This window comes from Brienomyrus brachyistius, chromosome 2 (genome assembly GCF_023856365.1).
Source record: "Brienomyrus brachyistius isolate T26 chromosome 2, BBRACH_0.4, whole genome shotgun sequence".
Taxonomy (NCBI): Eukaryota; Metazoa; Chordata; class Actinopteri; order Osteoglossiformes; family Mormyridae; genus Brienomyrus; species Brienomyrus brachyistius.
This window is the reverse complement of record NC_064534.1, coordinates 49,185,154-49,209,425: the sequence shown is the minus strand read 5'-3', so window position 1 is coordinate 49,209,425 and position 24,272 is coordinate 49,185,154. Positions and strand designations below refer to the sequence as shown.

At 45.7% G+C, this 24,272-nt stretch overlaps 1 protein-coding gene across 1 annotated transcript; it reads right to left on the bottom strand.

Annotated features, from left to right (window-relative positions):
• Window positions 1-84: 84 nt before the first annotated feature.
• si:ch211-225b11.4 (thyroid adenoma-associated protein homolog) lies at window positions 85-24,087 on the bottom strand. The gene is made up of 31 exons (XM_048981363.1): window positions 23,854-24,087; window positions 23,534-23,714; window positions 23,344-23,430; window positions 23,212-23,239; window positions 22,959-23,107; window positions 22,738-22,860; window positions 22,086-22,206; window positions 21,610-21,749; window positions 20,872-20,956; window positions 20,649-20,785; window positions 19,930-20,127; window positions 19,035-19,758; window positions 18,370-18,522; window positions 14,905-15,014; window positions 11,964-12,124; window positions 11,599-11,774; window positions 11,313-11,489; window positions 10,890-11,041; window positions 10,473-10,610; window positions 9,875-9,979; window positions 9,331-9,531; window positions 8,392-8,542; window positions 5,510-5,759; window positions 5,196-5,426; window positions 4,883-5,087; window positions 4,349-4,555; window positions 3,556-3,776; window positions 2,982-3,152; window positions 1,572-1,838; window positions 1,284-1,486; window positions 85-672 (listed from the first exon to the last, which is right to left on the bottom strand). The coding sequence occupies exons 1-31, from the start codon at window positions 23,985-23,987 to the stop codon at window positions 440-442; spliced, it is 5,619 nt and encodes a 1,872-aa protein (XP_048837320.1). The 5' UTR covers window positions 23,988-24,087; the 3' UTR covers window positions 85-439.
• Between the last annotated feature and the right edge of the window lie 185 nt (window positions 24,088-24,272).

The window sequence follows — 24,272 nt, the reverse complement described above, 5'->3', positions numbered from 1 at the left end:
AGCACAGCACAGCAGTGAACAGACTTTCGCATCACCTTTAGGATTGAAGAATATGAAACATACGTGCAGCTTAAAGGATATGAATAGATCATTTTTTATTACAATAACACTCAGCTGAAATGGTTTTTCTTTAAAAAAAAAAACAACAAATAAATATATTCCAATTTAAAAGAACATTTTAAAAATCACTGCAATTACAAAAAGGTGCAATTCTCAAAAATCAGGTCTGGGAAGAAAAAGGCCAACCTGATCGTTTAAATCCCATAGTACTCAAGCTCATTGACGTAGTCACACGAAAATTTTAGCAATAAGGCTGCAAGAGCTGTACTGTACAAAAAGTACCATTCCTGTTCAGACTTGTGTGGTAATTATACAGGCGAACGGTCTCTCTTTGTGAGCCAAAGATTCCAAGCAGCGCGGGAAGTGGCTGCCCCGACGATCACTCCAGCCCAAGGGCCAAGGGGATGCCGGCGGGCAGGAGGACACCGCCGCGACGGAGGAGGCCGTGGGCGATACGAAAGTCCGTGCGGAGGTCACAGGGGTCACACAGTGGCCGCAGATCCTCACATGTGTCCAGGAGACGCAGCAGGAAGCCGGCCCTGACAAAGAGGCCGCACAGGGCCCCGTGGAAGCGTGGCTCGGCCAGGAGACGCAGCCAGGAGCCCGAATCAGCTGCCGGAAACGACAAAGCCAAGAGCTCCAGCTTCTTACCTTATTTCACACTCATTTTAACACAGACACACCTGTTTCTCCATTTAAGCACATCTACTAAGAAATGCATTCAAACACAGACGCACACACACACACACATCCATGAACAAATATATCTACATCAAGATTTGTAGGCATTTTGCATGGACTTCAATTTCACCCAAATAGTAACAATTACTAAAACTTGCTGACAAACACAAATTCTCAGTCATTTCTTAAAGCTCCCGCAAACTAACTCTAACATGCATGCACACACAATGTCTTTGCACGGGGTTAGAGTAGCTCAGATCATTTAGTCATTTATCACCTATTTTTGACCATCATACTTCATCTAAAAACAATTTTCCCCTCCACATTTTACAGTTTATACAGAAAAAAAAACATTTTATTGGTGGAAGGCAGTATATGTATTTTTCCTAAGGCTATAAGAACTGGACAGGTCTTGCACTGGCAAACTTAACTAAAAGCCCGAACCTCACCCTAAATTTAACTGCTGGCAACAGCACAAGCCCATGACTGTAAGTAAACAGCCCATGATTAGGCTAATAAGAAAAGGGAAAATAAAGGAATACCTGGGTTGAGCTGTTTGCAGAGGGAGACGTTCTCCAAGACAGGCCCAGTGTTTTCCCTAACCCAGAGTGCCATGGAAACACGGAGAGACGAGCATTGTGGGTATCGGTCAGCCAGTCGAAGCAGATAGGGGAGCAGCAGCTCCGACATTGCTGCCGGCTCAGCAAACACATTCGCCTCGTCCTGCTCGTACAGACTGCAATGCCTAGAAAAGATCAAGCTTTAAAAAAAGAAGCGAAAAGACGGCAGGTCTGTGAAAGGAGGAGCGCGATCGCGTGTGAGACATTCACCCAGATCCCCGCATGCTGCTCAGCACAGCGCCGAGCTCCAGCTCCGGCAGGTGCAGCAGCAGAGTCTCCAGGGTCTCGGGGCCGTCCCACAGCTCCTCCAGCAGCAGATTGAGGAGCAGCAGCAGCCCCCGGGTGGCCTGCACCTGAACGCAGCTCTCCCCAGGCTGTCCCGCCCGGAGCTGGCCCACTGCCGACGCAAAGCAGGCGGCTTCAGCACGAACCCGCTGGTCCTCGTCATTCAGAAGGTGGAGGCCGGTGCTGATCAACCTGGGCAGGCAGGAGGCGGCCAAATAAATAATTTTTAATGCGACGGGAATAAAATGTCAGGCTGACCCGGTATCTACTTCATTGTCTAAACTGTCGATTTTGCCTTTGGGGTAGTTAATCAAGATTTGCTACCGTGCTACCATTTATTTCTGCGATAAACAAGGTTTTGTATTCCTATTTCTTGGCTTCTTATTTGGGAGAAATGGTTAAAAAAGAAATCATCAAATAACTGAAACAAATGACAATTTTAATATGCCTAAAAAGTTAATGTCAATTACTCTACGAAAAACAAACACTGTATTTCACCATAACACTTTTTAAAATTTTCTAGTTCATGAGAATGTCTCATATTTTAATAGTGTGACTGATTTAAAATCTAAAACCTATTTGGCAAACGGCTCTAAAAAGAGATAAGTCTGACAACCTGTGAAAATGCAATTAACATGATATATCTTAAGATTTTAGCCTTCAATAAACTAAAGCAAATATTGCAAATTATGATATTTTTATCCTTAGTATGCCTTCGTCTGGCATTTTTCTTTACAAAATAAACCAGGTACAATCTGTTTCCCCGTGAGACACTAACTGAATTTCTGATTCTTATAGCTCTGAATTCTGGGATTCTGTGCAATGTCACGCACAGTTTGACACGTGTCCCTGGATCAAAAAGGAGGGGGGCCTGCTTTTCTCTTCTTTAACCAATCACAGTCTTCGTTGTATGACATCACCGTATTAATTAAAACCAGTATTTTCTGTTAAGTGACAAGACAGATTTGTAAAGTACCCATTTTATAGTTTATGACTTTTGTTAAGGGACATAACATAACATAGACAGAAAACATAGGAACATGTTTACCTACAAAGGCTGTCCGGAGCAATGCAAGGGTGCATCTTCATTTCATGATGATAATAATAATAACAAGAACAGCAAGACTTGAACTGACAACCTTCCAGTCACAGGCACAGAGGCTTAGCCAGCTGAGCTACACTGCCCCCAGCTCAATGGCTGGAAGCCTTGAGTTCGAGGGTGTAACAGACCAATCTGGTGATGCCATGAAATAAAAAATAGCCTTAGCTCTGACCGGGCTGAGAGGACATGAAGTGTCCTCAGTGCTGATTGGTAAAATGAGTAGCACTACTAACCTAACACTCAGTGCTGAACTGGAAGAGCCTCCGCCCACACAGGAACATAAGAGAGAGGGGCCAGCTAACCGCACGGCCTGAGCACAGGCCAGCCTCAGGACTTCAGGGGCCTCCGGGACCCTGTACTTCTCCAGCTGACGGCACCAGCGGTCAGTCAGCGGCGACTCGGAGCTGAAGGCGGAGACAGAGAGAGACAATTAGTGCAGAAGTATGGGAGCGAGGGATGTCATCACAGGACGATGATTGACGAGCGAAGGACAGTTAGTACAGAAGGAACGATGAGATGATTTATCACAGATAAAGGAAGAAGAGGGAGTAATGATTAAGGAAAGGAGAGAGAGGGATAATTAGTATCAGAAGGAGTAAAGAGCAAGAGATGATTGTCAGAGTGAGGGATGACTATCACAGAGGGACTAAAGACAGAGGAGTGATTATCACAGACTCATGAGAGAAAAGACTGTATTTTGGTGTTCTGCCTAATCAAATGATTGTTCCTAAGGAATGGAGAGTTTTGATGGTTTCCTTGAATGTATAGCATGACCACAGAATTACAGACTAGCAGGGAAGCAGTGACCTGATGTCCAGCAAAAGGCTGAGGGCAGCGAGAGCTTGGGAGAGGAGCTCCGGACCACCAGCGCCACTCTCCAGAACCTCCAGGAGCAGCTCAGCCCCCTGAAGCGAGGCCGGCCGCTGAAGGGTGAGGGGGTCTGCAGGGGTCAGCGTGGCCAACAGAGCTGCCAGGTATGTCTTTCTGTACTCAACATTCCCACTCAACAGTGCTGCCTTCAAGTTGGCCTGGGAAAAACACAACTGTTATTTGTGACTATGACAGAGCCAAAGAAAGATGAAGAACCACTGCAAAAGCTGATAAGCAGCTTCTGTTCTTTTTCTGCAACCTGCTTTCAGTCCATATTATTCTCAGGTTTGAAAACCTACCGACTAAAAGAGCTACAACTCTACTGACTAACAGACATACAATCTAAATAAATCCCTTATATTCTGAGGTTGAATCTAAGCCATTTTCAGATTCTCATAAAAATCTAAACATGACCGGCATGACGTTTGCTTAATTTTATTACAGTCATTTGTATACTGACTGGAATCAACGCCTTACTGAAAAGACGGAAATCCTATCTTTGTTTTAGTGGAAAAGGCCTTCGTTATTAGTATACGTAAATCAAATGCTGAAAATACAAAACGCCTTTGTTGTAACAGGAAGGAAATTAAACTTTATCCCCCCCACCACGATGTGAATTTTTCTTATCTACTTATGATTTCTTACACGGTGTTCTGTAGCAGCATTCACTTAAAAGGTTGTGGTTCCCAGCCCAGTCATTTCATATTCCCATCTAATGCTGGTGTGTTACCTGCAGGACTGTCTGCAGAACTTGATGCATGCTGGTTCCTCTCCATCTTTGATCCTCCAGTATCCACCTGACCAATGCAAGCTGCACATCGGTACCCTCTTCTGGAAAGTTCTCACACAATTCAGCCACCGACCGCATGTCACCCAGTCTCACAGTCTCTTCGAACAGGAAGCGAGCAGCGTTTTGAAGGAAGGAAGAGGAACCCACCTGCACAGGTGTGATTTAAATCCCCCCAAGTGAGACAATGCTGTTTCACCATAAAGATAGTGCTTCAGTACAAACCACAACCCATTACATTACGCTTAACAGAGAATAAAATCAGATTTTAAGACTGGCTGTAATGGTTAAGGAGATACATTATTTAACTTCCATTATTTAATTTCTGCATATGCATTTCCAAATTCAGAATAAATTACTGGTGTAAGGAGTAACCATCAACACTCATTTAGGAATAATTCCAGACAGAAGGAAGCAATGAAACACATTACTGCTCTTGTTATATGATGGGGTCAGATGGAGAGACAGGTTCCCTACCAGCTGCTCCTGGGTGGGACTAAGCAACTGCAGGAGAAGTTCAGCCTGAAGCTGCTCTGAGAATCCAGGTGAGCAGAACTCCCTCAGGTGGTGCAGAACCTGCAGGTAGGTCAACCGGATAAGGGGGCACCTCTGGGTTGAGGTTACCAACCACCATTTGGACTCAAAGAGCTCCACCACCTGGTACAGGACCTTCAGGTTGTCACTGCAAAATAAAGAATTCACCATGTCTTATTACTTACACGTATCCTTACCACAGAACACAAACGTTAATACATTTGACATGAATGCCCCTGTTCCTCTCCACACACACCTGACTGCAGCCCTCCCCAGAAGCGCACTCATCTGCAGCAGCTGCCCGTGCAGGCGGTTGTGGCAGCAGGGGTCATCAGGGTCAGGCAGTTGTCTGGCCAATCCCAGCAGAGTGTTCATGTGTTCCACAGGAGGTGTCATGGCAACCAAGGCTCTACATGCCATCACTCTAACGTGGTACATGGGGCTTCCAGCCAGCTGTAGCAGAGGCATCTGGAAGTCTGACAAACTCCTGAGGGGGGTTGTTGAAAGACAATTGCCTTATTTTCAACATATTGGAGTGGTCAGGTTTGAAAAGGCCCCTTTCCCACTTACTGTGTGCGATCCTGGACTCCCGGCTGCAGCTTAGCCAGGAGGGTTAGGACAGGGAACAAAGAGGGGTGCAGGTGAAGTCGGGCTTCCCCAGAGGCCCCCAGGAGCTCACTGGCTGCCCCCTGCAACTCGCCCAAAAGGAAGGGCTGTAAGGCGGGGTAGTGGGTGAAGAAGGCTGGGGGAGACATCCCATGATGCACCAATCCATCATCACTGCTTGGCCGCTGGCCCAACATGCGTGAGCATAAGGCATCTGGAACAGTGATGGCAACCAGACATCGATTCAGATCATGTAATTCCTATCCAGGCACTTTAAATCTTTCTTAATTAAATTAATAACAGGAAATGGCCTAGGCTTAATGTACAAACTGCATGTCCCTGGCAGAATTCTGGGGTAGCCTAAAGCCTATCCTAGGCAGTCAGGACACACACACACACACACACACACACACAGGTTTGTAATTATATCATTGTGGGGACTCTCCATTCATTTCTATGGGGAAAACTCTAATCCCAACATGATGAGCTTAACCCCTACCCAGCCCTAACCTTAACCATAAGTAACCAAACAAAATATGAGACTTTTGGCCTTTTTACTTTTTTGCTTGCATTCACAGTATATGTAATATCATCCAAACACACACAAACAGATTAGGTATCTATATCTTTGTGGGGACTCCCCATTCATTCCTATGGGGATAACCCTAATCCAACTTATGACAGCCTTAACCCCTACTCAACCCTAACCATAACCATATGTACCAAACAAAATACAAAACAAATCATTTGGCATTTTTCGTTTAGTTAGATTTTTAAAAAACGTAATTTCCCCTTGTGGGAAATGGTCTCCAGCACATCAAAATAACAGGTTTCTACCACATTATAGGGACATTTGGTCTCCACAATGCAATGTGTACCTGGCCCACATACACACGTGGACAAAATTGTTGGTACCCTTCAGTCAATGAAAGAAAAACTCACAATGGTCACAGAAATAACTTTAATCTGACAAAAGTAATAATATATAAAAATTCTATGAAATTTAACTAATAAAAGTCAGACATTGATTTTTAACCATGCTTCAACAGAATTAATTAAAAAAAAAACTCATGAAACAGGCCTGGACAAAAATGATGGTACCCCTAACTTAATATTTTGTTGCACAACCTTTTGAGGCAATCACTGCAATCAAACGATTCCTGTAACTGTCAATGAGACTTCTGCACTTCTCAGCAGGTATTTTGGCCCACTCCTCATGAGCAAACTGCTCCAGTTGTCTCAGGTTTGAAGGGTGCCTTTTCCAGACGGCATGTTTCAGCTCTTTCCAAGGATGCTCAATAGGATTGAGGTCAGGGCTCATAGAAGGCCACTTTAGAATAGTCCAATGTTTTCCTCGTAGCCATTCTTGGGTGTTTTTAGCTGTGTGTTTTGGGTCATTGTCCTGTTGCAAGACCCATGACCTGCGACTGAGACCAAGCTTTCTGACACTGGCCAGCACATTTCTCTCTAGAATCCCTTGATAGTCTTGAGATTTCATTGTACCCTGCACAGATTCAAGACACCCTGTGCCAGATGCAGCAAAGCAGCCCCAGAACATAACAGAGCCTCCTCCATGTTTCACAGAAGGGACAGTGTTCTTTTCTTGATATGCTTCATTTTTCCGTCTGTGAACATAGAGCTGATGTGCCTTGGCAAAAAGTTCAATTTTTGTCTCATCTGTCCATAGGACATTCTCCCAGAATCTTTGTGGCTTGTCCACATTTAGTTTGGTAAATTCCAATCTGGCTTTTTTATGACTTGTTTTCAACAATGGTGTCCTCCTTGGTCGTCTCCCATGAAGTCCACTTTGGCTCAAACAACGACGGATGGTGCGATCTGACACTGATGTTCCTTGAGCTTGAAGTTCACCTTGGATCTCTTTAGAAGTTTTTCTGGGCTCTTTTGTTACCATTCGTATTATCCGTCTCTTTGATTTGTCATCAATTTTCCTCCTGCGGCCACGTCCAGGGAGGTTGGCTACAGTCCCATGGATCTTAAATTTCTGAATAATATGTGCAACTGTAGTCACAAGAACATCAAGCTGCTTCGAGATGGTCTTATAGCCTTTACCTTTGACATGCTTGTCTATAATTTTCTTTCTAATCTCCTGAGACAACTCTTTCCTTCGCTTCCTCTGGTCCATGTTGAGTGTGGTACACACCATGTCACCAAACAATACAGTGACTACCTGGAGCCCTATATATAGGTCCACTGACTGATTACAAGATTGTAGACACCTGTGATGCTAATTAGTGGACACACCTTGGATTAACATGTCCCTTTGGTCACATTATTTTCAGTCTTTTCTAGGGGTACCATCATTTTTGTCCAGGCCTGTTTCATGAGTTTTTTTTTTTTTATTAATTCTGTTGAAGCATGGTTGAAAATCAATGTCTGACTTTTATTAGTTAAATTTCATAGAATTTTTATTTATTATTACTTTTGTCAGATTAAAGTTATTTCTGTGACCATTGTGAGTTTTTCTTTCATTGACTGAAGGGTACCAACAATTTTGTCCACGTGTGTACATATACACACACTATGGGCAGTTCAGAGATGCCAATGTCTATAAATAACTTCATGTCTATAAATGTCAGTTTAGGAAGGAAGACATACAAACACCACTGGGATTCAAACCCCCAACCCTGGAGGTGTGACGCCACAGTGCTACCCCGGGTTACTGTGCCTCCCATAGCCCGTATTAGCCTCCCAAGTACCTGATCTCTTTTATAAGCAAGAAATAAACCTTTGGGAAGCACATTCGGAGGGACAGGGGTGGGGGGAGGCTGGTAGTGGGAGGTCAGCACGGCAGGGGGGTGGGAGCGAGCAAGGTGACAGTGTCTTACTGTAAAGCTGTAATGCAGCATTCCTCATCGCCCAGCAGGGGGAGCTCAGGAGTGTCAGAGACAGGATGGCAACGGAGGAGGCGAACTGGAATATGGCCACACCCAACCCAGAACCACGCACTAGTGCCTGCAGAGTGTGAACTGCGCCAACCTGAGGGTGGGGACAAAAGGAGTAAGGGCAGAGAGACACAAGAAGGACAGAAGGATGGACAGACAGAAGAAAAGACAGTCAGAGAAACAGGAATGGATTGGACAGTAGGAGGTAGAGAGAGGAAGACAGGAGAAATGGACCGCAAATCCAGACCTAACGTATGATCAGTGCTCTACTTTGCTACTGGACCGATCTCGTTAATTATTCACATTTGTGTAAAAGTATCTGTGTCAATAATGTGAAGTATAGCATAATGATATACCCAGTATATTAGGTGCCCAGTATATTAGGTACACCTGTTAATTAATGCAAATTGCATCTGAACATTGATTAACATAGTTAAAACAGAATACATTCTGCATGAAATGCAGCACCACAATGTTCAAGTACTGTTCAGCCAAGCATCTGAGAGGCAAGTGATCATGGGTGTGGTATGACGTGCATTTCTGTGTGTGTATGTGTGTGTGTGTGTGTGTGTGGGTATACCTTACCTTATGGGGACACAATGTCCCCACAATGTGATGAATACCCATTTTTTCACTTATGGGGACCAGGAAACTGGCAGGTAAAACTCAATTTAATAAAAATCTGTGACTGCAATGAAAAAACTCTTGTATTTTGCTTAGTTACTTATGGTTAGGGCTGGGTAGGGGTTAAGGTTGTCATAGTTAGCGTTAGCATTTTTCTCATAGAAATGAATGAGCGGTCGCCAAAAAGATATGATTACCTAACGTGCATGTGCCTGCGTGTGTGTGTATAGGTGCACATGGGTCTGTGGAAGAACAAACCTGTGGAAGGTCTAGTGTCTGGTCCCAGTTGTCAGACACGGGCCGACCAGCTGTCTCCAGCAGAACCTGCATGGTGTGGGCCAGCAAGGGCCTGGCCTTGCCCGCCTCCTCTGCTGACAGAATGCACAGCACCAGCATGGGTAGGCCAGCCGCCCGCCTGGTCACAGAGGTGGCACTGCGCCCCTGAAGCACCGCCAGCACCTACGAGAGGAAAGGGAGCTGCATCTCTGACTGGCCCATCTCTCCAGCCGGGGTCAAAAGTGGCCAGGTCTCTGGAAGATGGGGACTTCGGATTCTATTTCCATCAAACTGTGCGTCTACTGCTTTTCAGTTGAACCTGCTCCAATAATTCAGTTTATTACTAAAAATAAATTATGAAAAATAAGTCGAGCTACAGCAAGAACCTACATGTAAGTTTCCTACTAGGAATGGGGAAATGGGGAAGACACACCTGGAGTGAGGAGCTGGCAGGACTGCTGTTTGTAAGCAAGGGCTGGTGTGTGTATGTGTGTGTGTGTGTGTGTGGGAAGGGAGGGCAGCATACCTGTTCCAGCAGGAGGCCTGGGATCGGCTGCAGCTCCGTGTCAGAGCTGCCCAAGAGGGTGGCACAAAACCTGGTTAAACCACAGCAGCAACCTTCTACAGCACCCTGGGGGGGGGGGGGTAGGACACACATAGGATATAGGATCAGTAAGAGGGGAGAAGCACTTTTAATGCAAAACCTTCAAGTTTGGTACTCCAGACGCCACCCAAAAACTAGGAATGGGTAACTGGGGGAGACTACAGGAAATTCCCAAGATAAGTGGTTTAAAGGTGGATGGATGGATGGATGGATGGATGGATGGATGGCGTACACGATATCTCCCTCATTCCAACATAAACAACAACATCTCTCTACTTCCAACACTGCGGGGCCAACCTGCACAACCCAACGAAATCACACGTCACAATCTTGGGGTCACTCCCCCCCCCCCCACACACACACACGTCCAACCACACACATGCCTGCCCCCACATACACAAACCCTCACTTTTGTCCCCACACACCCTCTCGCCATCTGCTCCACCTTCGCCCTTTCAGTCTATGCGTTTCACAAAGAATCCTGACTGCTGGCTGGCCAGAAGGGGCACGGGCTCCTTACCCAGTGGCGACATTTCAGCAGGATGTCCCGGAAAATCTTTGCCACCCTTTTCAGGTCCTCAGTACTCAGAGGGCACTCTCCTCCTCGGCTTTCCACCAAAACCATCTCAACCAGGCCGCCTAAGAAAATCCCAATTTCCTTCCAAGAGAAAGCGAAACACATTTCAAGCACAACCTACTCAAAGTTAGAACTTTAAACGAAACAAACTTTAATACCATATTTCAGCAACTAAGAAAAATGTGTGTTTTTTTTTTTTTAAATGCTGTCAACAGACCCTTATATTACTGTTGACTCTGGAGAAGATGCATAATTTAGTCAAACACACAGCCGGATTTGTCACAGTCATCTTTCCTTGTGCAGAAATACATTTATTAATGAGAAGCTTTGAGTTCCAGATGGTTCTCCATCTGTGCTCACCTTGAAGGAGACCCAGCAGCAGGTGAGCACCAGGCTGTGCTCCTCCGACAGCAGCACGCACTCCTCCCCCTGCCCCTCACCCTCCTGCCCGCCGCCCTGGGCGATCACAGTCCGGATGGCATTTCCCATGGCGCAGAAGGAAGGCGGAGCCTCTGAGATTAACAGGAAGAGGGGCAATGACCTTTCTAACAGGAACAACAGCACTATTCTAAATGTGCAGCACGGACACCAATATGTTAGCAAGATGCTCACGTTCCATTAAAAAAGATAATGTCCCTGAACCTCAGAACAGATTAATTTAACTTGCTATAGGTAGCAGACTTAAATCTACACATCTACTGTCCCCAATCTACTTCGCAAGAAACTGTAAAAACCCCAGACTTTAAAACCAAAAGACCTTCAGACTTCAAAAAGATGGGATACCTTCCTCCTCTGTACAGTCAGCCTTGTCCCCATACAGGATACCTAGTAAAAGGTGGGTAATTTTCTCCAGCAAACTCAGTATGGTGGCCATCACATTTTGGCTCAATGCTGCCCCCTGCAGCGGAAGTGGGGCACGTGGGCTCTCCAGAAGGCATCTCTGCAATGCGGAGAGGATACCTGTGGATGATGGGACAAGCCTAAGTGACCAGGTCGGTGATACGGCCTTTCAGAATAGCACACAGAGAACCCAAAGTTGTCGCAAGAAGATTAGCTACTGTAGTCTCACCGTGAATGGGCCTGGTCCTGGCAGCCAGCAGCATGTCCGTCCGAGCAGTCAGGTAATGGAGGTCCAGCTCCCCAAGCAGGTACTGGACCATAGCCGCCGTCTTCACCTCCTGGGAACTCCTGGACCCATCAGCCTGGTGGAATCCCTCCTGTAACACCATGGAGATGTCCTGGGACCTTCAGGGAGCGGGGAGAGAGAATAAATGGGTGCATCATAACCACCGTAGATAAACCCCTGCTGTAACTAAGAACATAACAAGATAAGAAATTTACAAACGAGAGGAGGCCAATCGGCCCATCAAACTTATTTGGGGAGAACTTAACTAATACCTCGTTGTTGTTAAAATTAGGGGGAGCGCTCCTTACTTTTGAAGGAGGACCTTGGTGAGGAGTGCCCCTGTCTGCGCCTCCTGCACACGTGGGCTGCACAGGAGCACCTGAGCCCTCTTCAATAACGCACGGCTGAGCTCCTCAGGGAGACCCAGGGGGAAGAACTTCAGGATCAACTCAGAGGCCATCTCGCGGATCTACAGAGAATCACCACATCAGCTCTGCGATTGGCTGGTTTAACACGGAGAGAAGACACTTACGCCCAGAACAGCATTACACAAACAGACCAGTGCCTAGAGCAGAAAGAATTACAAATATGGCAGGTTGTAGAGCATTCTCCTACAGAGACACACTTGTGTAGTGCTGCGTACAGGAACTCTAGCTTTAGCTGTACGTAGCTAACTGCTCACTCCCAGTTAGACCTATAGTGTGAGGTGTAGAGCTGGGTGGAGATTGGTGCCACTGGATTTGGATAAACTGAACTGTCAGTCTGTCACTCTAGCTTGACAATCCCTTGTGGAATTGGAGTGCTGACATTTCAGGGACTCCCCATGCCTGCATTCCCTCCTACTTATGCTGCCATAGCTCTATCTGCCAGAACTTACATATTGCACTCACCTAACTGTTTGCTCTACCTCTAGTTTCCTCTACAGTCATGGCCAAAGGTTTTGGAAGTCACAAAAATTTTGTGTTGTGCGAACTTTGCTGCCTCGGCATGTTATTTTTATGTGTTTCTATGGTATACTGAAGAATAATTACAAACATGTTGGAAGGGGACTTCGTCAGAGAAATCAGAGCAGCCAGTCTTCTGAAGTACAAGCACCAGGCAGCAGAAGACTGATGAATGAAGACTCTGATGAAGACCTGTCTGAGGTCTGTGTGTATCCCAGCATGATGGAGAACCACTATAGGTGATATCTGTGCCACTAGAAACTGCGTATGAATAGTGTATCCATCTGAATCTGCTGTTGTTGCATTAAAAAACTGAATCTGAATTTATTAGTTTGAATCCCAATTCCAATAACTTGAAACTGCATTTATCCTCGTCACAATGTGCACAGCAGTAATTGGTCTGCATTCTCTGAAGGTTTACACAGTCACTCTCTGCAGTTTACATCAGCTTCTTATAGTGTCCCAATGATTACATTCTCTATGCATTATGAAGTGCTAAATACTATTCCATACTCGCATATTAGAAATTAATACTGACTTCTGCCTCATATCGGCGAGATGAATATTTGAAAAGATATTTAGCATAAGCACTGCTAGAAAGCCACATGAGATGAACAGGCAAGCCGTAACTTAAACTAAACTAGAAGTAAAATTCATATCCATAGCTAGTTTTGCGTTAGTCTACCATATTAACATAAACTAGCAGTGCCAGAAATCGTTCATTTAACCACATGTACTACCATACTAACCAGAGCTACGGTTAATGTTTATGCTATCGCTTGTGTACATAAAGCTTATTCTCATATATATCATAAGGTAATGCACTTGCGACATCCCAGCACACGCCTCCACTTTACCCCGACCTGCAGGACTGTCGTAAATGTGTAAATGAGTTGCGTTGTGAACCTGCGGTCCATTACGTTTCCTCAAGGACCCGGATTGTTCGTCTCAATAAATTGAAACTGATTTGTGAGAACTGAAATTGAACTGGGAGAAGTGAACTTGTAAGTATAGAGCGTTACATTTTCCAGGTAGGATAAAAGGAGTTTCAAGTTATTGGAATTGGGATTCAAACTAATAAATTCAAATTCAGTTTTTTAATGCAACAACTGCAGATTCAAATATACACTATTCATATTCAGGTTCTAGTGGCACAAATAGCAGCCCATACACCATGTCACAAGGTAGAAGTGACAATGAAGTGGCTCAGAGATCATAATACTGAAATTTTGGATCCGTGGCCAGGAAACTCCCCAGATCTTAATCCCATTGAGAAGCCCATGGTCAGTCCTTAAAAAGTAAGTGGACAAGCAGAAGCCCACAAATTGCGATCAACTCCAAGCACTAACTTGCAGGAGAACATTTTAAACTGAATTTGAGGAAGCACTTCTATACACAGCGTGTAGTTAGAGTATGGAATAGTCTTCCTGCTAGTGTAGCGCAAGCTAAAACCCTGGGTTCCTTTAAATCAGAGCTGGATAAGATTTTAACAACTCTGAGCTATTAGTTAAGTTCTCCCCAAACGAGCTTGATGGGCCGAATGGCCTCCTCTCGTTTGTAAATTTCTTATGTTCTTAAGGCAAGAATGGATCGCCATCAGTCAAGATTTGGCTCAGAAGCTGATATCCAGCATGCCAGAGTGAACTGCAGATGTTATGAAGAAGGCTCTTTGCATAACATTCATGTATTTCCCAATAAAAGCCTTTGAAACTTATGAAATGTTTATAATTGTTCTTCATTATATCACAGATACTCTTCAAAAATTATCTAAAAAAGCTGAAGTAGCAAAATTTGCAAAATACAAAATTTGTGTCACTACCACAACTTTTGGCCATGACTGTGCTTTGGCTACTGCCCTTTTTTACCCTGCCCCCAGGGTGTCCTGCCTACCTGCAACATCCCTACTATCCTTGACTCTCCTGTCTGCCTTCTTGCCTGTGATCTTGCATTTATACCCAGATTTAACAAATTGCAGCTTAAAAAAAAAAATCGGGACTCTGTTCATTTGACTTTCTCTACCAGCCAAGGAGAATGGCCTCTCACTTTGAGTCTAGTTCCTCCCTACTAGAGAAATTTTCCTTGCCACTATCACCTCTGACTTACTTTCTGGCAGCATTGGGCAGGGATAATGTAAAGCACTTTGAGCCAGTGTAATGTTGTGAAAATACACAGTACAAACACAACTGAATTGAATTGTGCAGTTAAAGCCCCAGACCTTCTCAATTACAGAAAACATGCTCCTGTTTAGTCCATCTAACCACTGCTAATAAATACGCCCAAATAAGGACAGGTACTCCCCATTCACCTCATTGGTGGAATCCTCCAAGCAGGTAATGAGAACCAGAAGGTTGGACATAGAGAAGAAGTCCCACAATCCTCTGCATCTGGCCCAGGTGATCAAGGCTGACATATTAGCTAAAAAAAAAAAAGACAAAAAATGTAAAATACACAGAAATGGAATTACCCCATAACTGTAAACGGAAGAGTTATGATTTAACTACATTTTATATTCATCCATCCATCATCCGCCGCTTATCTGTGGTTGGTTCATGGGGGGCAGCAGTTGAAGCAGGGATGCTCAGACCTCCCTCTCATCAACCATACTAAGGTGTTCCCAGGCCAGCCGAGAGAAGCCGTGTCCTGGGTCTGCCCCGGGGCCTCCTCCCAGTTGGACATGTCTGAACTACCTCATTAGGGAGCTGCCCAGCAGGCATCCGAGATAGATGCCCAAACTACCTCAGCTGACTCCTTTCGATGCGCAAGAGCAGCAGCTTTTCTTTAACACTACCGAATGTCAGAGTTCCTCACCCTCTCTCTAAGTTTCAGCCCAGACACCATGCAAAGGAAACTCATTTCTGACACTTGTATCCTCAATATCGTTCTTTCAGTCACTACACAGAGCTCAGATTAATGGTAGGAATGTAGATCAATTGGTAAATCGAAATCTACGATTAAATCCTAAATCGAAATACTGCTTACAATGCACCGATCTGTCTGTTGATCTCCCATTCCCTTCTTCCCTCACTCGTGAACAAGCCCCCAAGATATTTAAACTCCTGCGGTTAAGGCAGTAACTCATCCCTCACCAAGAGAGGGAAATCCTTTTTGGTCGAGAACCATAGCCTCAGACGCAGAGATGCCGATCCTCATCCTGGCCACCTCACACTCAACTGTAAACAGCCCCAGTGCATGCTGAAGGTCACTGGCCGGCAACGTAAACAGATCTAAATCTATGACAAAGGGCAGCCCTGGCAGGGTTGAACACCTACCGGAAATGAATCAGACTTACTGCTGGCAGTGCGAACCAAGCTCTCACTTCATTTTTACAGGGACCTGATGGCTCGCGACAACGGACCCCATACTTCTGAAGCACCCCCCACAGGACTCCCCAAGGGAAATAATCGTATGCCTTTTCCCAAGTCCATGAAACACATGTAGACTGGTTAGACAAACTCCCATGAACCCTCCAGTATCCTTGTGAGGGTGAAGAGCTGGTCCAGTGTTCCATGGCCAGGATTGAATCTGTATTGTTCCTCCTAGATTTGAGGTTTGACCAACTAGAGGACCCTCCTCACCAGTACACCGGTATAGTGCTTATCAGGGAGGCTGAGGAGTGTGATCCCTCTGAAGCTGGAACACATCCTCCGGTCCCCCTTCTTAATGATTGGGACCAACACCGCAATCTACTAATCCAAAGTCACTGTCCCCGACATCCAAGCAATGCTGAAGAGGCGTGTCAGCCGAGACAAGACAACCCAACAATATCAAAAGCTTTCAAGAACTTGCAATCTCAAGAAAGCGCAAATCTCATCCACCCCAAGAATCCTACCACTGAAAAGTTTTATGACTACTTCAGTGACCTCATCCCTAGAGATGGGCAAGTCCCCCTCTGAGTCTTCCAGCTCTACTTCCTCCAAGGAAGGCATATCAGTGGAATTCAGGAGATCCCCAAAATATTCTTTTCACCACCTGACTATATCCCCAGTTGAGGTCAACAGTTCTCCATCCCTGCTGTAAACAGCATGGGTAAAGCCCTGCTACCCCCTCCTGAGTAGCCTAATGAGTTTCCAGAACCTTTTCAAGACCAACCATAGCCTCACCAAACTCCTCCCACACTCAAATTCTTGCTTCAGCAGCTGCCAAAGCCACTTTCCGCTTAGCCTGCGGCTACCTGTCAGCTGCTTCTGGAGTCCCACAAGCTAACCAAACTTGGAAGGCTTCCTACTTCAGCCTGACAGTTCCCTTTACCTTTGGTATCCAGCACCGGTTCGGGAATTGCCCCTGTGACAGGCACCATCAACCTTAAGGCCACAGCTGCCAGAGGTGTGAGTGAAAGATCTTCTGGACAAGGGCCCAGCATACCCTCACTATGCAATTGGGTCTACCAGGTCCATCTTGTCTCTTCCCCTGCCACGGGATCCAACTCACCACCAGGAGGTAATCAGTTGACAACTCAGCCCCTCTTTTCGCCTGAGTGCCCAAAACATGCAGATGCGATGATACAATTATAAAATTGATCATGGAACTGTGGCCTAGGGTGCTCTGATGCCAAATGCACTTATGAACACTCATATGTTTGAACATGGTGTTTGTTATGGACAAACTGTGGTTAGCAAAGAAGTCCAGTAACTGACCACTGCTCAAATTCCACCTGGGCAAGCTATTCTTTCCAATGACACCCTTCCAGGTTTCACTGTCATTACCCACGTGAGCGTTAAAGTCTCCCAGGAAAACAATGGAGTCTCTAGAAGGGGAGCCTTCCAGCATAACCTCCACAGTCTCCAAGATGGCCGGATACTCTGGACTGGCGTTTGGGGCTTATGCACAGACAACAGTCAGAGCCCTTCCCCCGATTGAAAGTCAAAGGGAGGCAGCCCTCTTATTCACCGAGGTGAACTCCAATATATTGGCACCCAACCAGCGGGCTATAAGTAGGCCCACCCCTGCCCAGCACCTCTCCCCATGGACAACTCCAGAATGAAATAGAGTGTAGCCCCTCTACAGGAGTTTTGTTCCAGAGCCCTAGCTGTGTGTTGAGGTGAGCCCGACTATATCTAGTGGGTATCTCCGTACCTCCCGCACCAGGCTCAGGCACCTTTTCCACCAGAGAGGTTACATTCCATGTGCCAACAGCAATTTTTGGTAGCTGAAGATCAGTCCGTCTAGGTCCCTGCCCTCGACTGCCGCCTGATCTACATTGCACACAACCCCCAGAGCTCCACCTGCAGGTGGTGGGCCAACAAGGGGGCAAAGCCATGGGTTGGGGCTTGGCCACCAGGCACTCGCCTTCAGGCCTGGCTTCAGGATGAGGCCTTGTTCTCCCCAATCCGAGCGGGATAACATGGTCCATTGTTTTATTTGTCTTCATGGGGAGTGCTCTGAATCACACTTAATCTGGCCACTTGCTCACTTAGGTTTGCCTTGGGAAACCCTACAAGAGGGAATTGCCCCCCAACAATATAGTTCCTAGGATCATAGAGACACACAATCCCCTCCACCACTATAAAGTGGCGATTCATGGAGGGGCTGCATTTCATAATTATAATTGTTAATGAATTACACTAAAAATCCATGTAGAGTTCAACTACTTCAATTCCGTGTTGCAGTAAAGTATTTATATTAGGATCCCTCTATAAAGTTCCCAACTGCACACAAATGCTAAAATACCACAATAAACAAATAGAGCTCCTGCTTCATCATGAGGGCATCCTCCTCCTCCCCCCCCCCCCCCCCCGGGCTCTAAATGGGTCACTCCTGCACCCCCCCTCACCTGGAGGCTGGCCCTTCTTTTTGTCTGGGCTCCAGGTGTCTGTGCAGGTCTCTAGGACTGCAGAGAGGAACAGCAAGGCAGTCTTCTTCCTCTGGTAACTGAGGCCCGGTGCCACGGATGTGAAGGCGAGGCGAGCCAGCCAGTCCACAAGGTCTGAAACAGAGTCAGAAAGATTGATGCTCTGAGCTGATCCACCCCTCAGCATGCTCCTACATTAAAGTCCTGAAGGAGACAATAAACTTCCTTTTTGGGGCATGTAAACCGGCTCGCGTACTCAGATCATTCAGCCATGAGGAAGATCAGCACAGACTTAAAAAGCCAGGGCATCCACACCTGCTTGTGGACACATTGTCCAAATAAAACTACACAGCAAATGATCATGATTATTATTAGAGACCACATCAACAGTCAGTCCATCCAGCCCCCCATGGATGTAGAGATCTCATCAAGAGATTGCTGTACAGCAGTTTGCGTTACGGTCAATATATATAACCCAGAGGTTATCAGCTAAAGTCCTAACGAATTCTGCCGAAGATCCAGTCTCCACAGATAGGCATAATCCTGCAAAAAATACCAGCTTAAATATATATGATATACCTAAAAATCGACCCACAGTTCATTGATTCATAAAAATTTCATTATAAAAAATATGTTCCTAGTCTCACCTACTCCTTGCTTCAGCAGGGAGTCCGTCTCCATCTCCTGACCAATGTCTCTGCCACCTCCTTTCCTCTCCTTCCGGAGGCACGCCAGACAGCCATCCCGGATACGCACCAGGAGCTTCTTCACCATGGCCTGGAGCTGCTGGCGGAAGGGGGACGACTCGCTGTTCAGGTTGAGGGGGATGAACTGCTTGAGGGTAGCGACCTCTAATGCCGAAGGGAGGTGTCGGGTCCCGGGGCCCCCACACAGAAGGCCGAGCGCAGCCAGACGCACACTGTCATCCAGGGAGCCCAGAGCCAGCTGAAGGGTCTCCTGGGACAGGCCTTCCTCTAGGGACCAGGATCTGCCCATCGCCCGCCAGTTGCACACAAGGCAGGCCCAGGCACGAAGATGACCAGTGCTGGCACCAGAAAGTGAAGCCTGGAGGATCTCAAAGGCTCCCGGGAAGGTGCGCAGGGTCCATGGCAGGAGGTGACTGGAGGCATTGCTCTGGAGAAGCATTATGTCTGAGGTCAAGGCCTCCAGAAGGGCAGGCTGCCACCTCTGGGCCCACATCTCTGCCAGTTCCAGCTCTGAAGGGGAGGACCCAGGGGCCACAGCCGCACAAAGCTCCCGCCTCTGCTGCTGGATCAGCGACTTGTAGGTCTCCGAGGCACTCGGAGACAGGTGATTGGTGGAGAGGCACTTCAGGAGATCCCGGGGAAGATCTGGGAAGCGTTCAAACACCTAGAGCCAGGAAGCAAACAGACATCAGAGCAGGCATTTCAGAACACGCTCCTGCTTCCCAAAGGGTGTCAGAGAGTTAAGCTACATGCATGAGGGAGGGAAGGGGGAGGAGCTAAAGTAATCATCTCTCACTAACATCCACTTCTCAAGCCACATGAAGCTTCTACTCACCACGCCGCTGCCGACATACGGCAAAAGAGCACAAAGAGGGAAGTATTTGGCCTTTGCCTCCCAGGGCAGGGCACCAACAAAGCTCAGCAGGGAAGAGTACAGACGCATCTCCGTCTCTGGGAAGCGACGCCGCTCCAGGTCGAGAATCTCCAGCAGGAGGCGGAAGGAGCAGTGCACGGACTCGGACACACCTTCAACCTGATGGTTACATCAGACATGTTAGCCAGGAGGCTCTGTGCAAAACCCGAGACAGAGGCAGCTGTAGTCCCGGGGTACTGATAGCCCCCAATAAACTGACCTTTCTGACTGAGTGTTAGCCAAGTTAACCGGAGCAGCCCTAACTTCACAAATTGCTGATAATAAATTTATGGTACAATCAAATCAATATTAAATATCAAATAGTGAAAGTAAATAGAGAAAAAACTGAAAATAATTAATCAGCAATTAGGTGACAACATTAACAATTAAACATGAGCAATTAAACATCCAAGTATCCTTTCAAATGGAGAAGCAAAACAGAGAGTTGACAGATAATTGTCTTTTCACCATACAGTTACAAATTTGGTGTAACTGTCCTCACCTTATAACATTATTTATATTACTCCAAACATTTAGTATACCTATTTTGGAATCTCCTTTGGGATCAATAAAGTACTACTAATACTACCACCCTCTTATCTGACATGCACCTCATCTGTGACCCCCGCTCTGAAACTTACAGGGCTTTCTGCGATGTTCCAAACGACCTGGACAAGCTGTCGACACAGAATGGAGTCCTCCAGCAGCAAGGGAGCACTCTTCAAGTCCCATAACCCCATGAGGCACTCCTTCACTTGCCTCAGCCACAGTACAAGCACTGTCAAAAGTCGATGTCAACAATGAGAGAGACAGCATAGTCAGGCAAAAGACCCACACCCCAGATAATGGTCAGGTTCACTGTACCTTGAAAGACGTAGTAGTGACAGTCAAAGCTCTTCTCACATAAAGCTGAAACAATTGGGAACAGCCCCTCCAGAAGCAGACATCTCTAAGAAAGAGAGAATCATCCTGCATTTAGGACCAAACGGAGAGACACAATAACTGAAGAAAATCTGAAGGCCTATTTAAATGAACAAAAGATCTATAAGATCCCAAACATATTATCAACTGCTATGTCCTGTAAGTGACTGCAGTTCATTGAACCAGCTAGTTAACTAGCTAAATCAGACAAGTTCACACATAACTACTGTGCCTATTAAGTTTGAAAACCTGTGGCCTGTACTATGAAGCGGGGTTACTGGCTTATCGGGGTAACTTGTAATTCCCTGTAAGGTACCACAGTTTAAATAGACTTCATATTCGTTCACTTACATTTTGCCTAGACTAATGTAAATCTAACAAATTACCCCGATAAGCCAGTAACCCCACTTCGCAGTACAGGCCCCTGCTATTTAATTACATATGGCTAAATTAGGAACCAAATTAACCTTTTTTTAATTTTGAACACTAAGTTGGAGCTGGAACACAAGAACGAAAGCGTTAAAATAGCAGTTGGACCTTGTATGGGTTTATTCCATTTCTGAACCCTGTTTTAGCTTGTGTGTAATTTACCGAATGATATTAAGATGTTCCTCCCCCTCCATATTACACAGTCACTGGCATAGTCTCGCCCCCCCACCCCTCCCCGCACAGAATCAGTACCTCTTTGCCGCCTCTGCCCCAGAGCAGCACATCCTTGCGGCAGCATGACAGCAGCCCCCTGCTCACCGCCAGCCTCCCCACACAATCCTGCCCCGGCCTGCACTGTACCCTCAGCTCCCCAACACGCAGTTCCTGTAGCTCTGATAAAAGACATTTATTAACCTTAATCATATCACTTCATATGTGAAGCAGAAATGCTGCAGCACTATTAATTAAAAGTGAGGAACTGTGTCCTATTTAGTAAGTGGCCCAACAGAACTTTTTAAACATCCAAAGCAACAATTATACATTTTATTCATTAACACAGTAGGATAGATTACTTTGGGAATGTAAATTGAATTATAAATCTGATTCCAGACTGACCATGTAGATAAAGTTTATTTCAAAGCAGAATGCTTCGTAATGTTGTCCACAGCACAATGCTTTCCTCTTAACCTAAGCCTTTAACCGAAGGTGATGCTGTTGACCGGGCTGACCTTGGCATGTGACCTCTAGCATGCTCCACGCAGCTGTGGCTCCGCCCTCAGCCGTCGGGGAGGTGTTGATCAGCATGACCATGGCTGTGCCAGCCAGGAGGCGGGTGTCCCTGCAGGAGCTCTGGGCACAGATACGAAACAAGGGAAACAGATGCAATAATCCCCCCACAAAATGACATCTCAAATTCAATTGCTTACATCACAGCATATGTCCTATGTAGCTGACCTATATAGGACCCTGTTACACATAATGCATTAGATAAATTTGTCCAATTAAAGAATTCGTCTGCAATATTGAGGGCAGCATGTGGCTCAGTGGGCTAAGACTCTGTGCCTGTGACCAGAAGGTCGCTGGTTTGAGTCCAGCCTCGGCACATCTGCGGGTCCTTCAGCAAGGCCCTTAACCCCCACTGCTGTGAGTACTGTTATGGGTGGCTGCCCATCACAGCCAGCTTGCTCTCACCTACAGCGCCATCAGTATTATACTGATTTTAATGAGAACTGTCAACTATCAATCAAACTTTATATATTAATTATATTGACATATTTTTTTAAAACAAACTGACCCCTTATCCAGTTCTAGCTTCTTATGATTCCCAGAAGCCCTTAATGTATGTATTCTAAATTATGAGTAAAAGCTCATGATTAATACCTCTCCTAGGATAATATCCATCAAGTACTTCAAAATGTCTGGCAGAGGCGAGACAGCGCCCCCATCCTTCCACACCAGAGGGGTCACCTCTTCAGGCAACAGCTGGAACATCTGCAGACACACCTGTGAGTACAGGATTTGGGATGGTGAGCCTCCGTCATACAGGTCCTTTTATTAGTCAATCTAAACATAATACTGGTGTCACAGACCACCTGACCAACCTTGACAGCATTATAACACGCGTCTCCATTTCTTAAGAGCTCCTGCTCCATGATGCTGTAAAATGCCTGGTCCACTTTGTGGAGCAAAGAGGGGAAAGCCTGTCTCAGAACTTCCCGGCCCACTGTGCTGTCCTCCAGGAACATGCCAACTGCGGAGAGCCCATTTTCACACATACACCACAGGAAATTTGAAGAAAAAAAACAAATAACAGTGTATTTTACACCAGACATCAGCTGTCAGTGTCAAACTCACCTGTCTGAAGTGCCTTCGCCTCCAACATCTATTGGACATCAAACATAAATTACATAAACTGGTTATAACGTACCTATATCATCAGAAATACACTCGATAAACCAACTTGCGGCTACGTCAATGACAGAGTACCTGTTCCGAATCCATTACAGCTTTCAAACACTTTTGTACCTCTTCGAAAACGAGAGAATGGTTGATCTCTGAGAAGTGTTGCATCATCTGTTATTGGGTGTGGTTTGGGAAAACAAAACAAAAAAAAACATTAAAAAAAAACTTATTCACTGCTTCTGTTACATTTAGCCCAGGGGGAACGGGCACCAACCTGGTCCAGTTTCCGGAAGACTGTGGAGACCTGCAGAGTTTCCAACTGCATGGAGATGATTAACTGTGTTAGAGGCAGCATGTACTTTATTTCTAGGGACTCCAGCAGATTCTTCGATATTTTCTTGAGCAGCTTGGAAGCTTCTTCCAGGTTTCTCTCCTTGCATCGCTTCACATTGGTCCTGCACATATAAACCACAGAATGGTGATTCACCCATCCAGTCATGATACTTTTCATCCCGCCAGGCGGAATGAAATAATACATGATATGTTCCGTTACTACATCTGACAACTTTCAAATAATTGTACTTTTCATTTTACCTCAAGCAATCGCCCAGATTTTTGATGAAAAGAGGGAATGTAGTTTTGACATTAACATGTATGTCGCCCCCAGCATTTAAAAAAAGTAGATTGCACTCTTCTAATTGGCGCTGCAATGACTCGTTCAGAGACATTTTAAATTTGTCTTTATAAATTTCTAACGAGTAAAGAAGACTTCAGACTGTGTTCATGCACACGATCCTCTATTTACTACATACAGCACGTTGGCATAGAGGAAAAACTGCAATGAACAAGCCAAGTGCAAGTCAGAAGTCGTTTACACTTCGACACTATGCAACGAACAAACGCCACCTAGCTGCTAGGATGTATTACATTTCACTTTCAGTTGATACCATTATTTTTCATATCGTGCACTGTTACATGGTCCAATAAACATTATTCATACAAAAACTCATGCA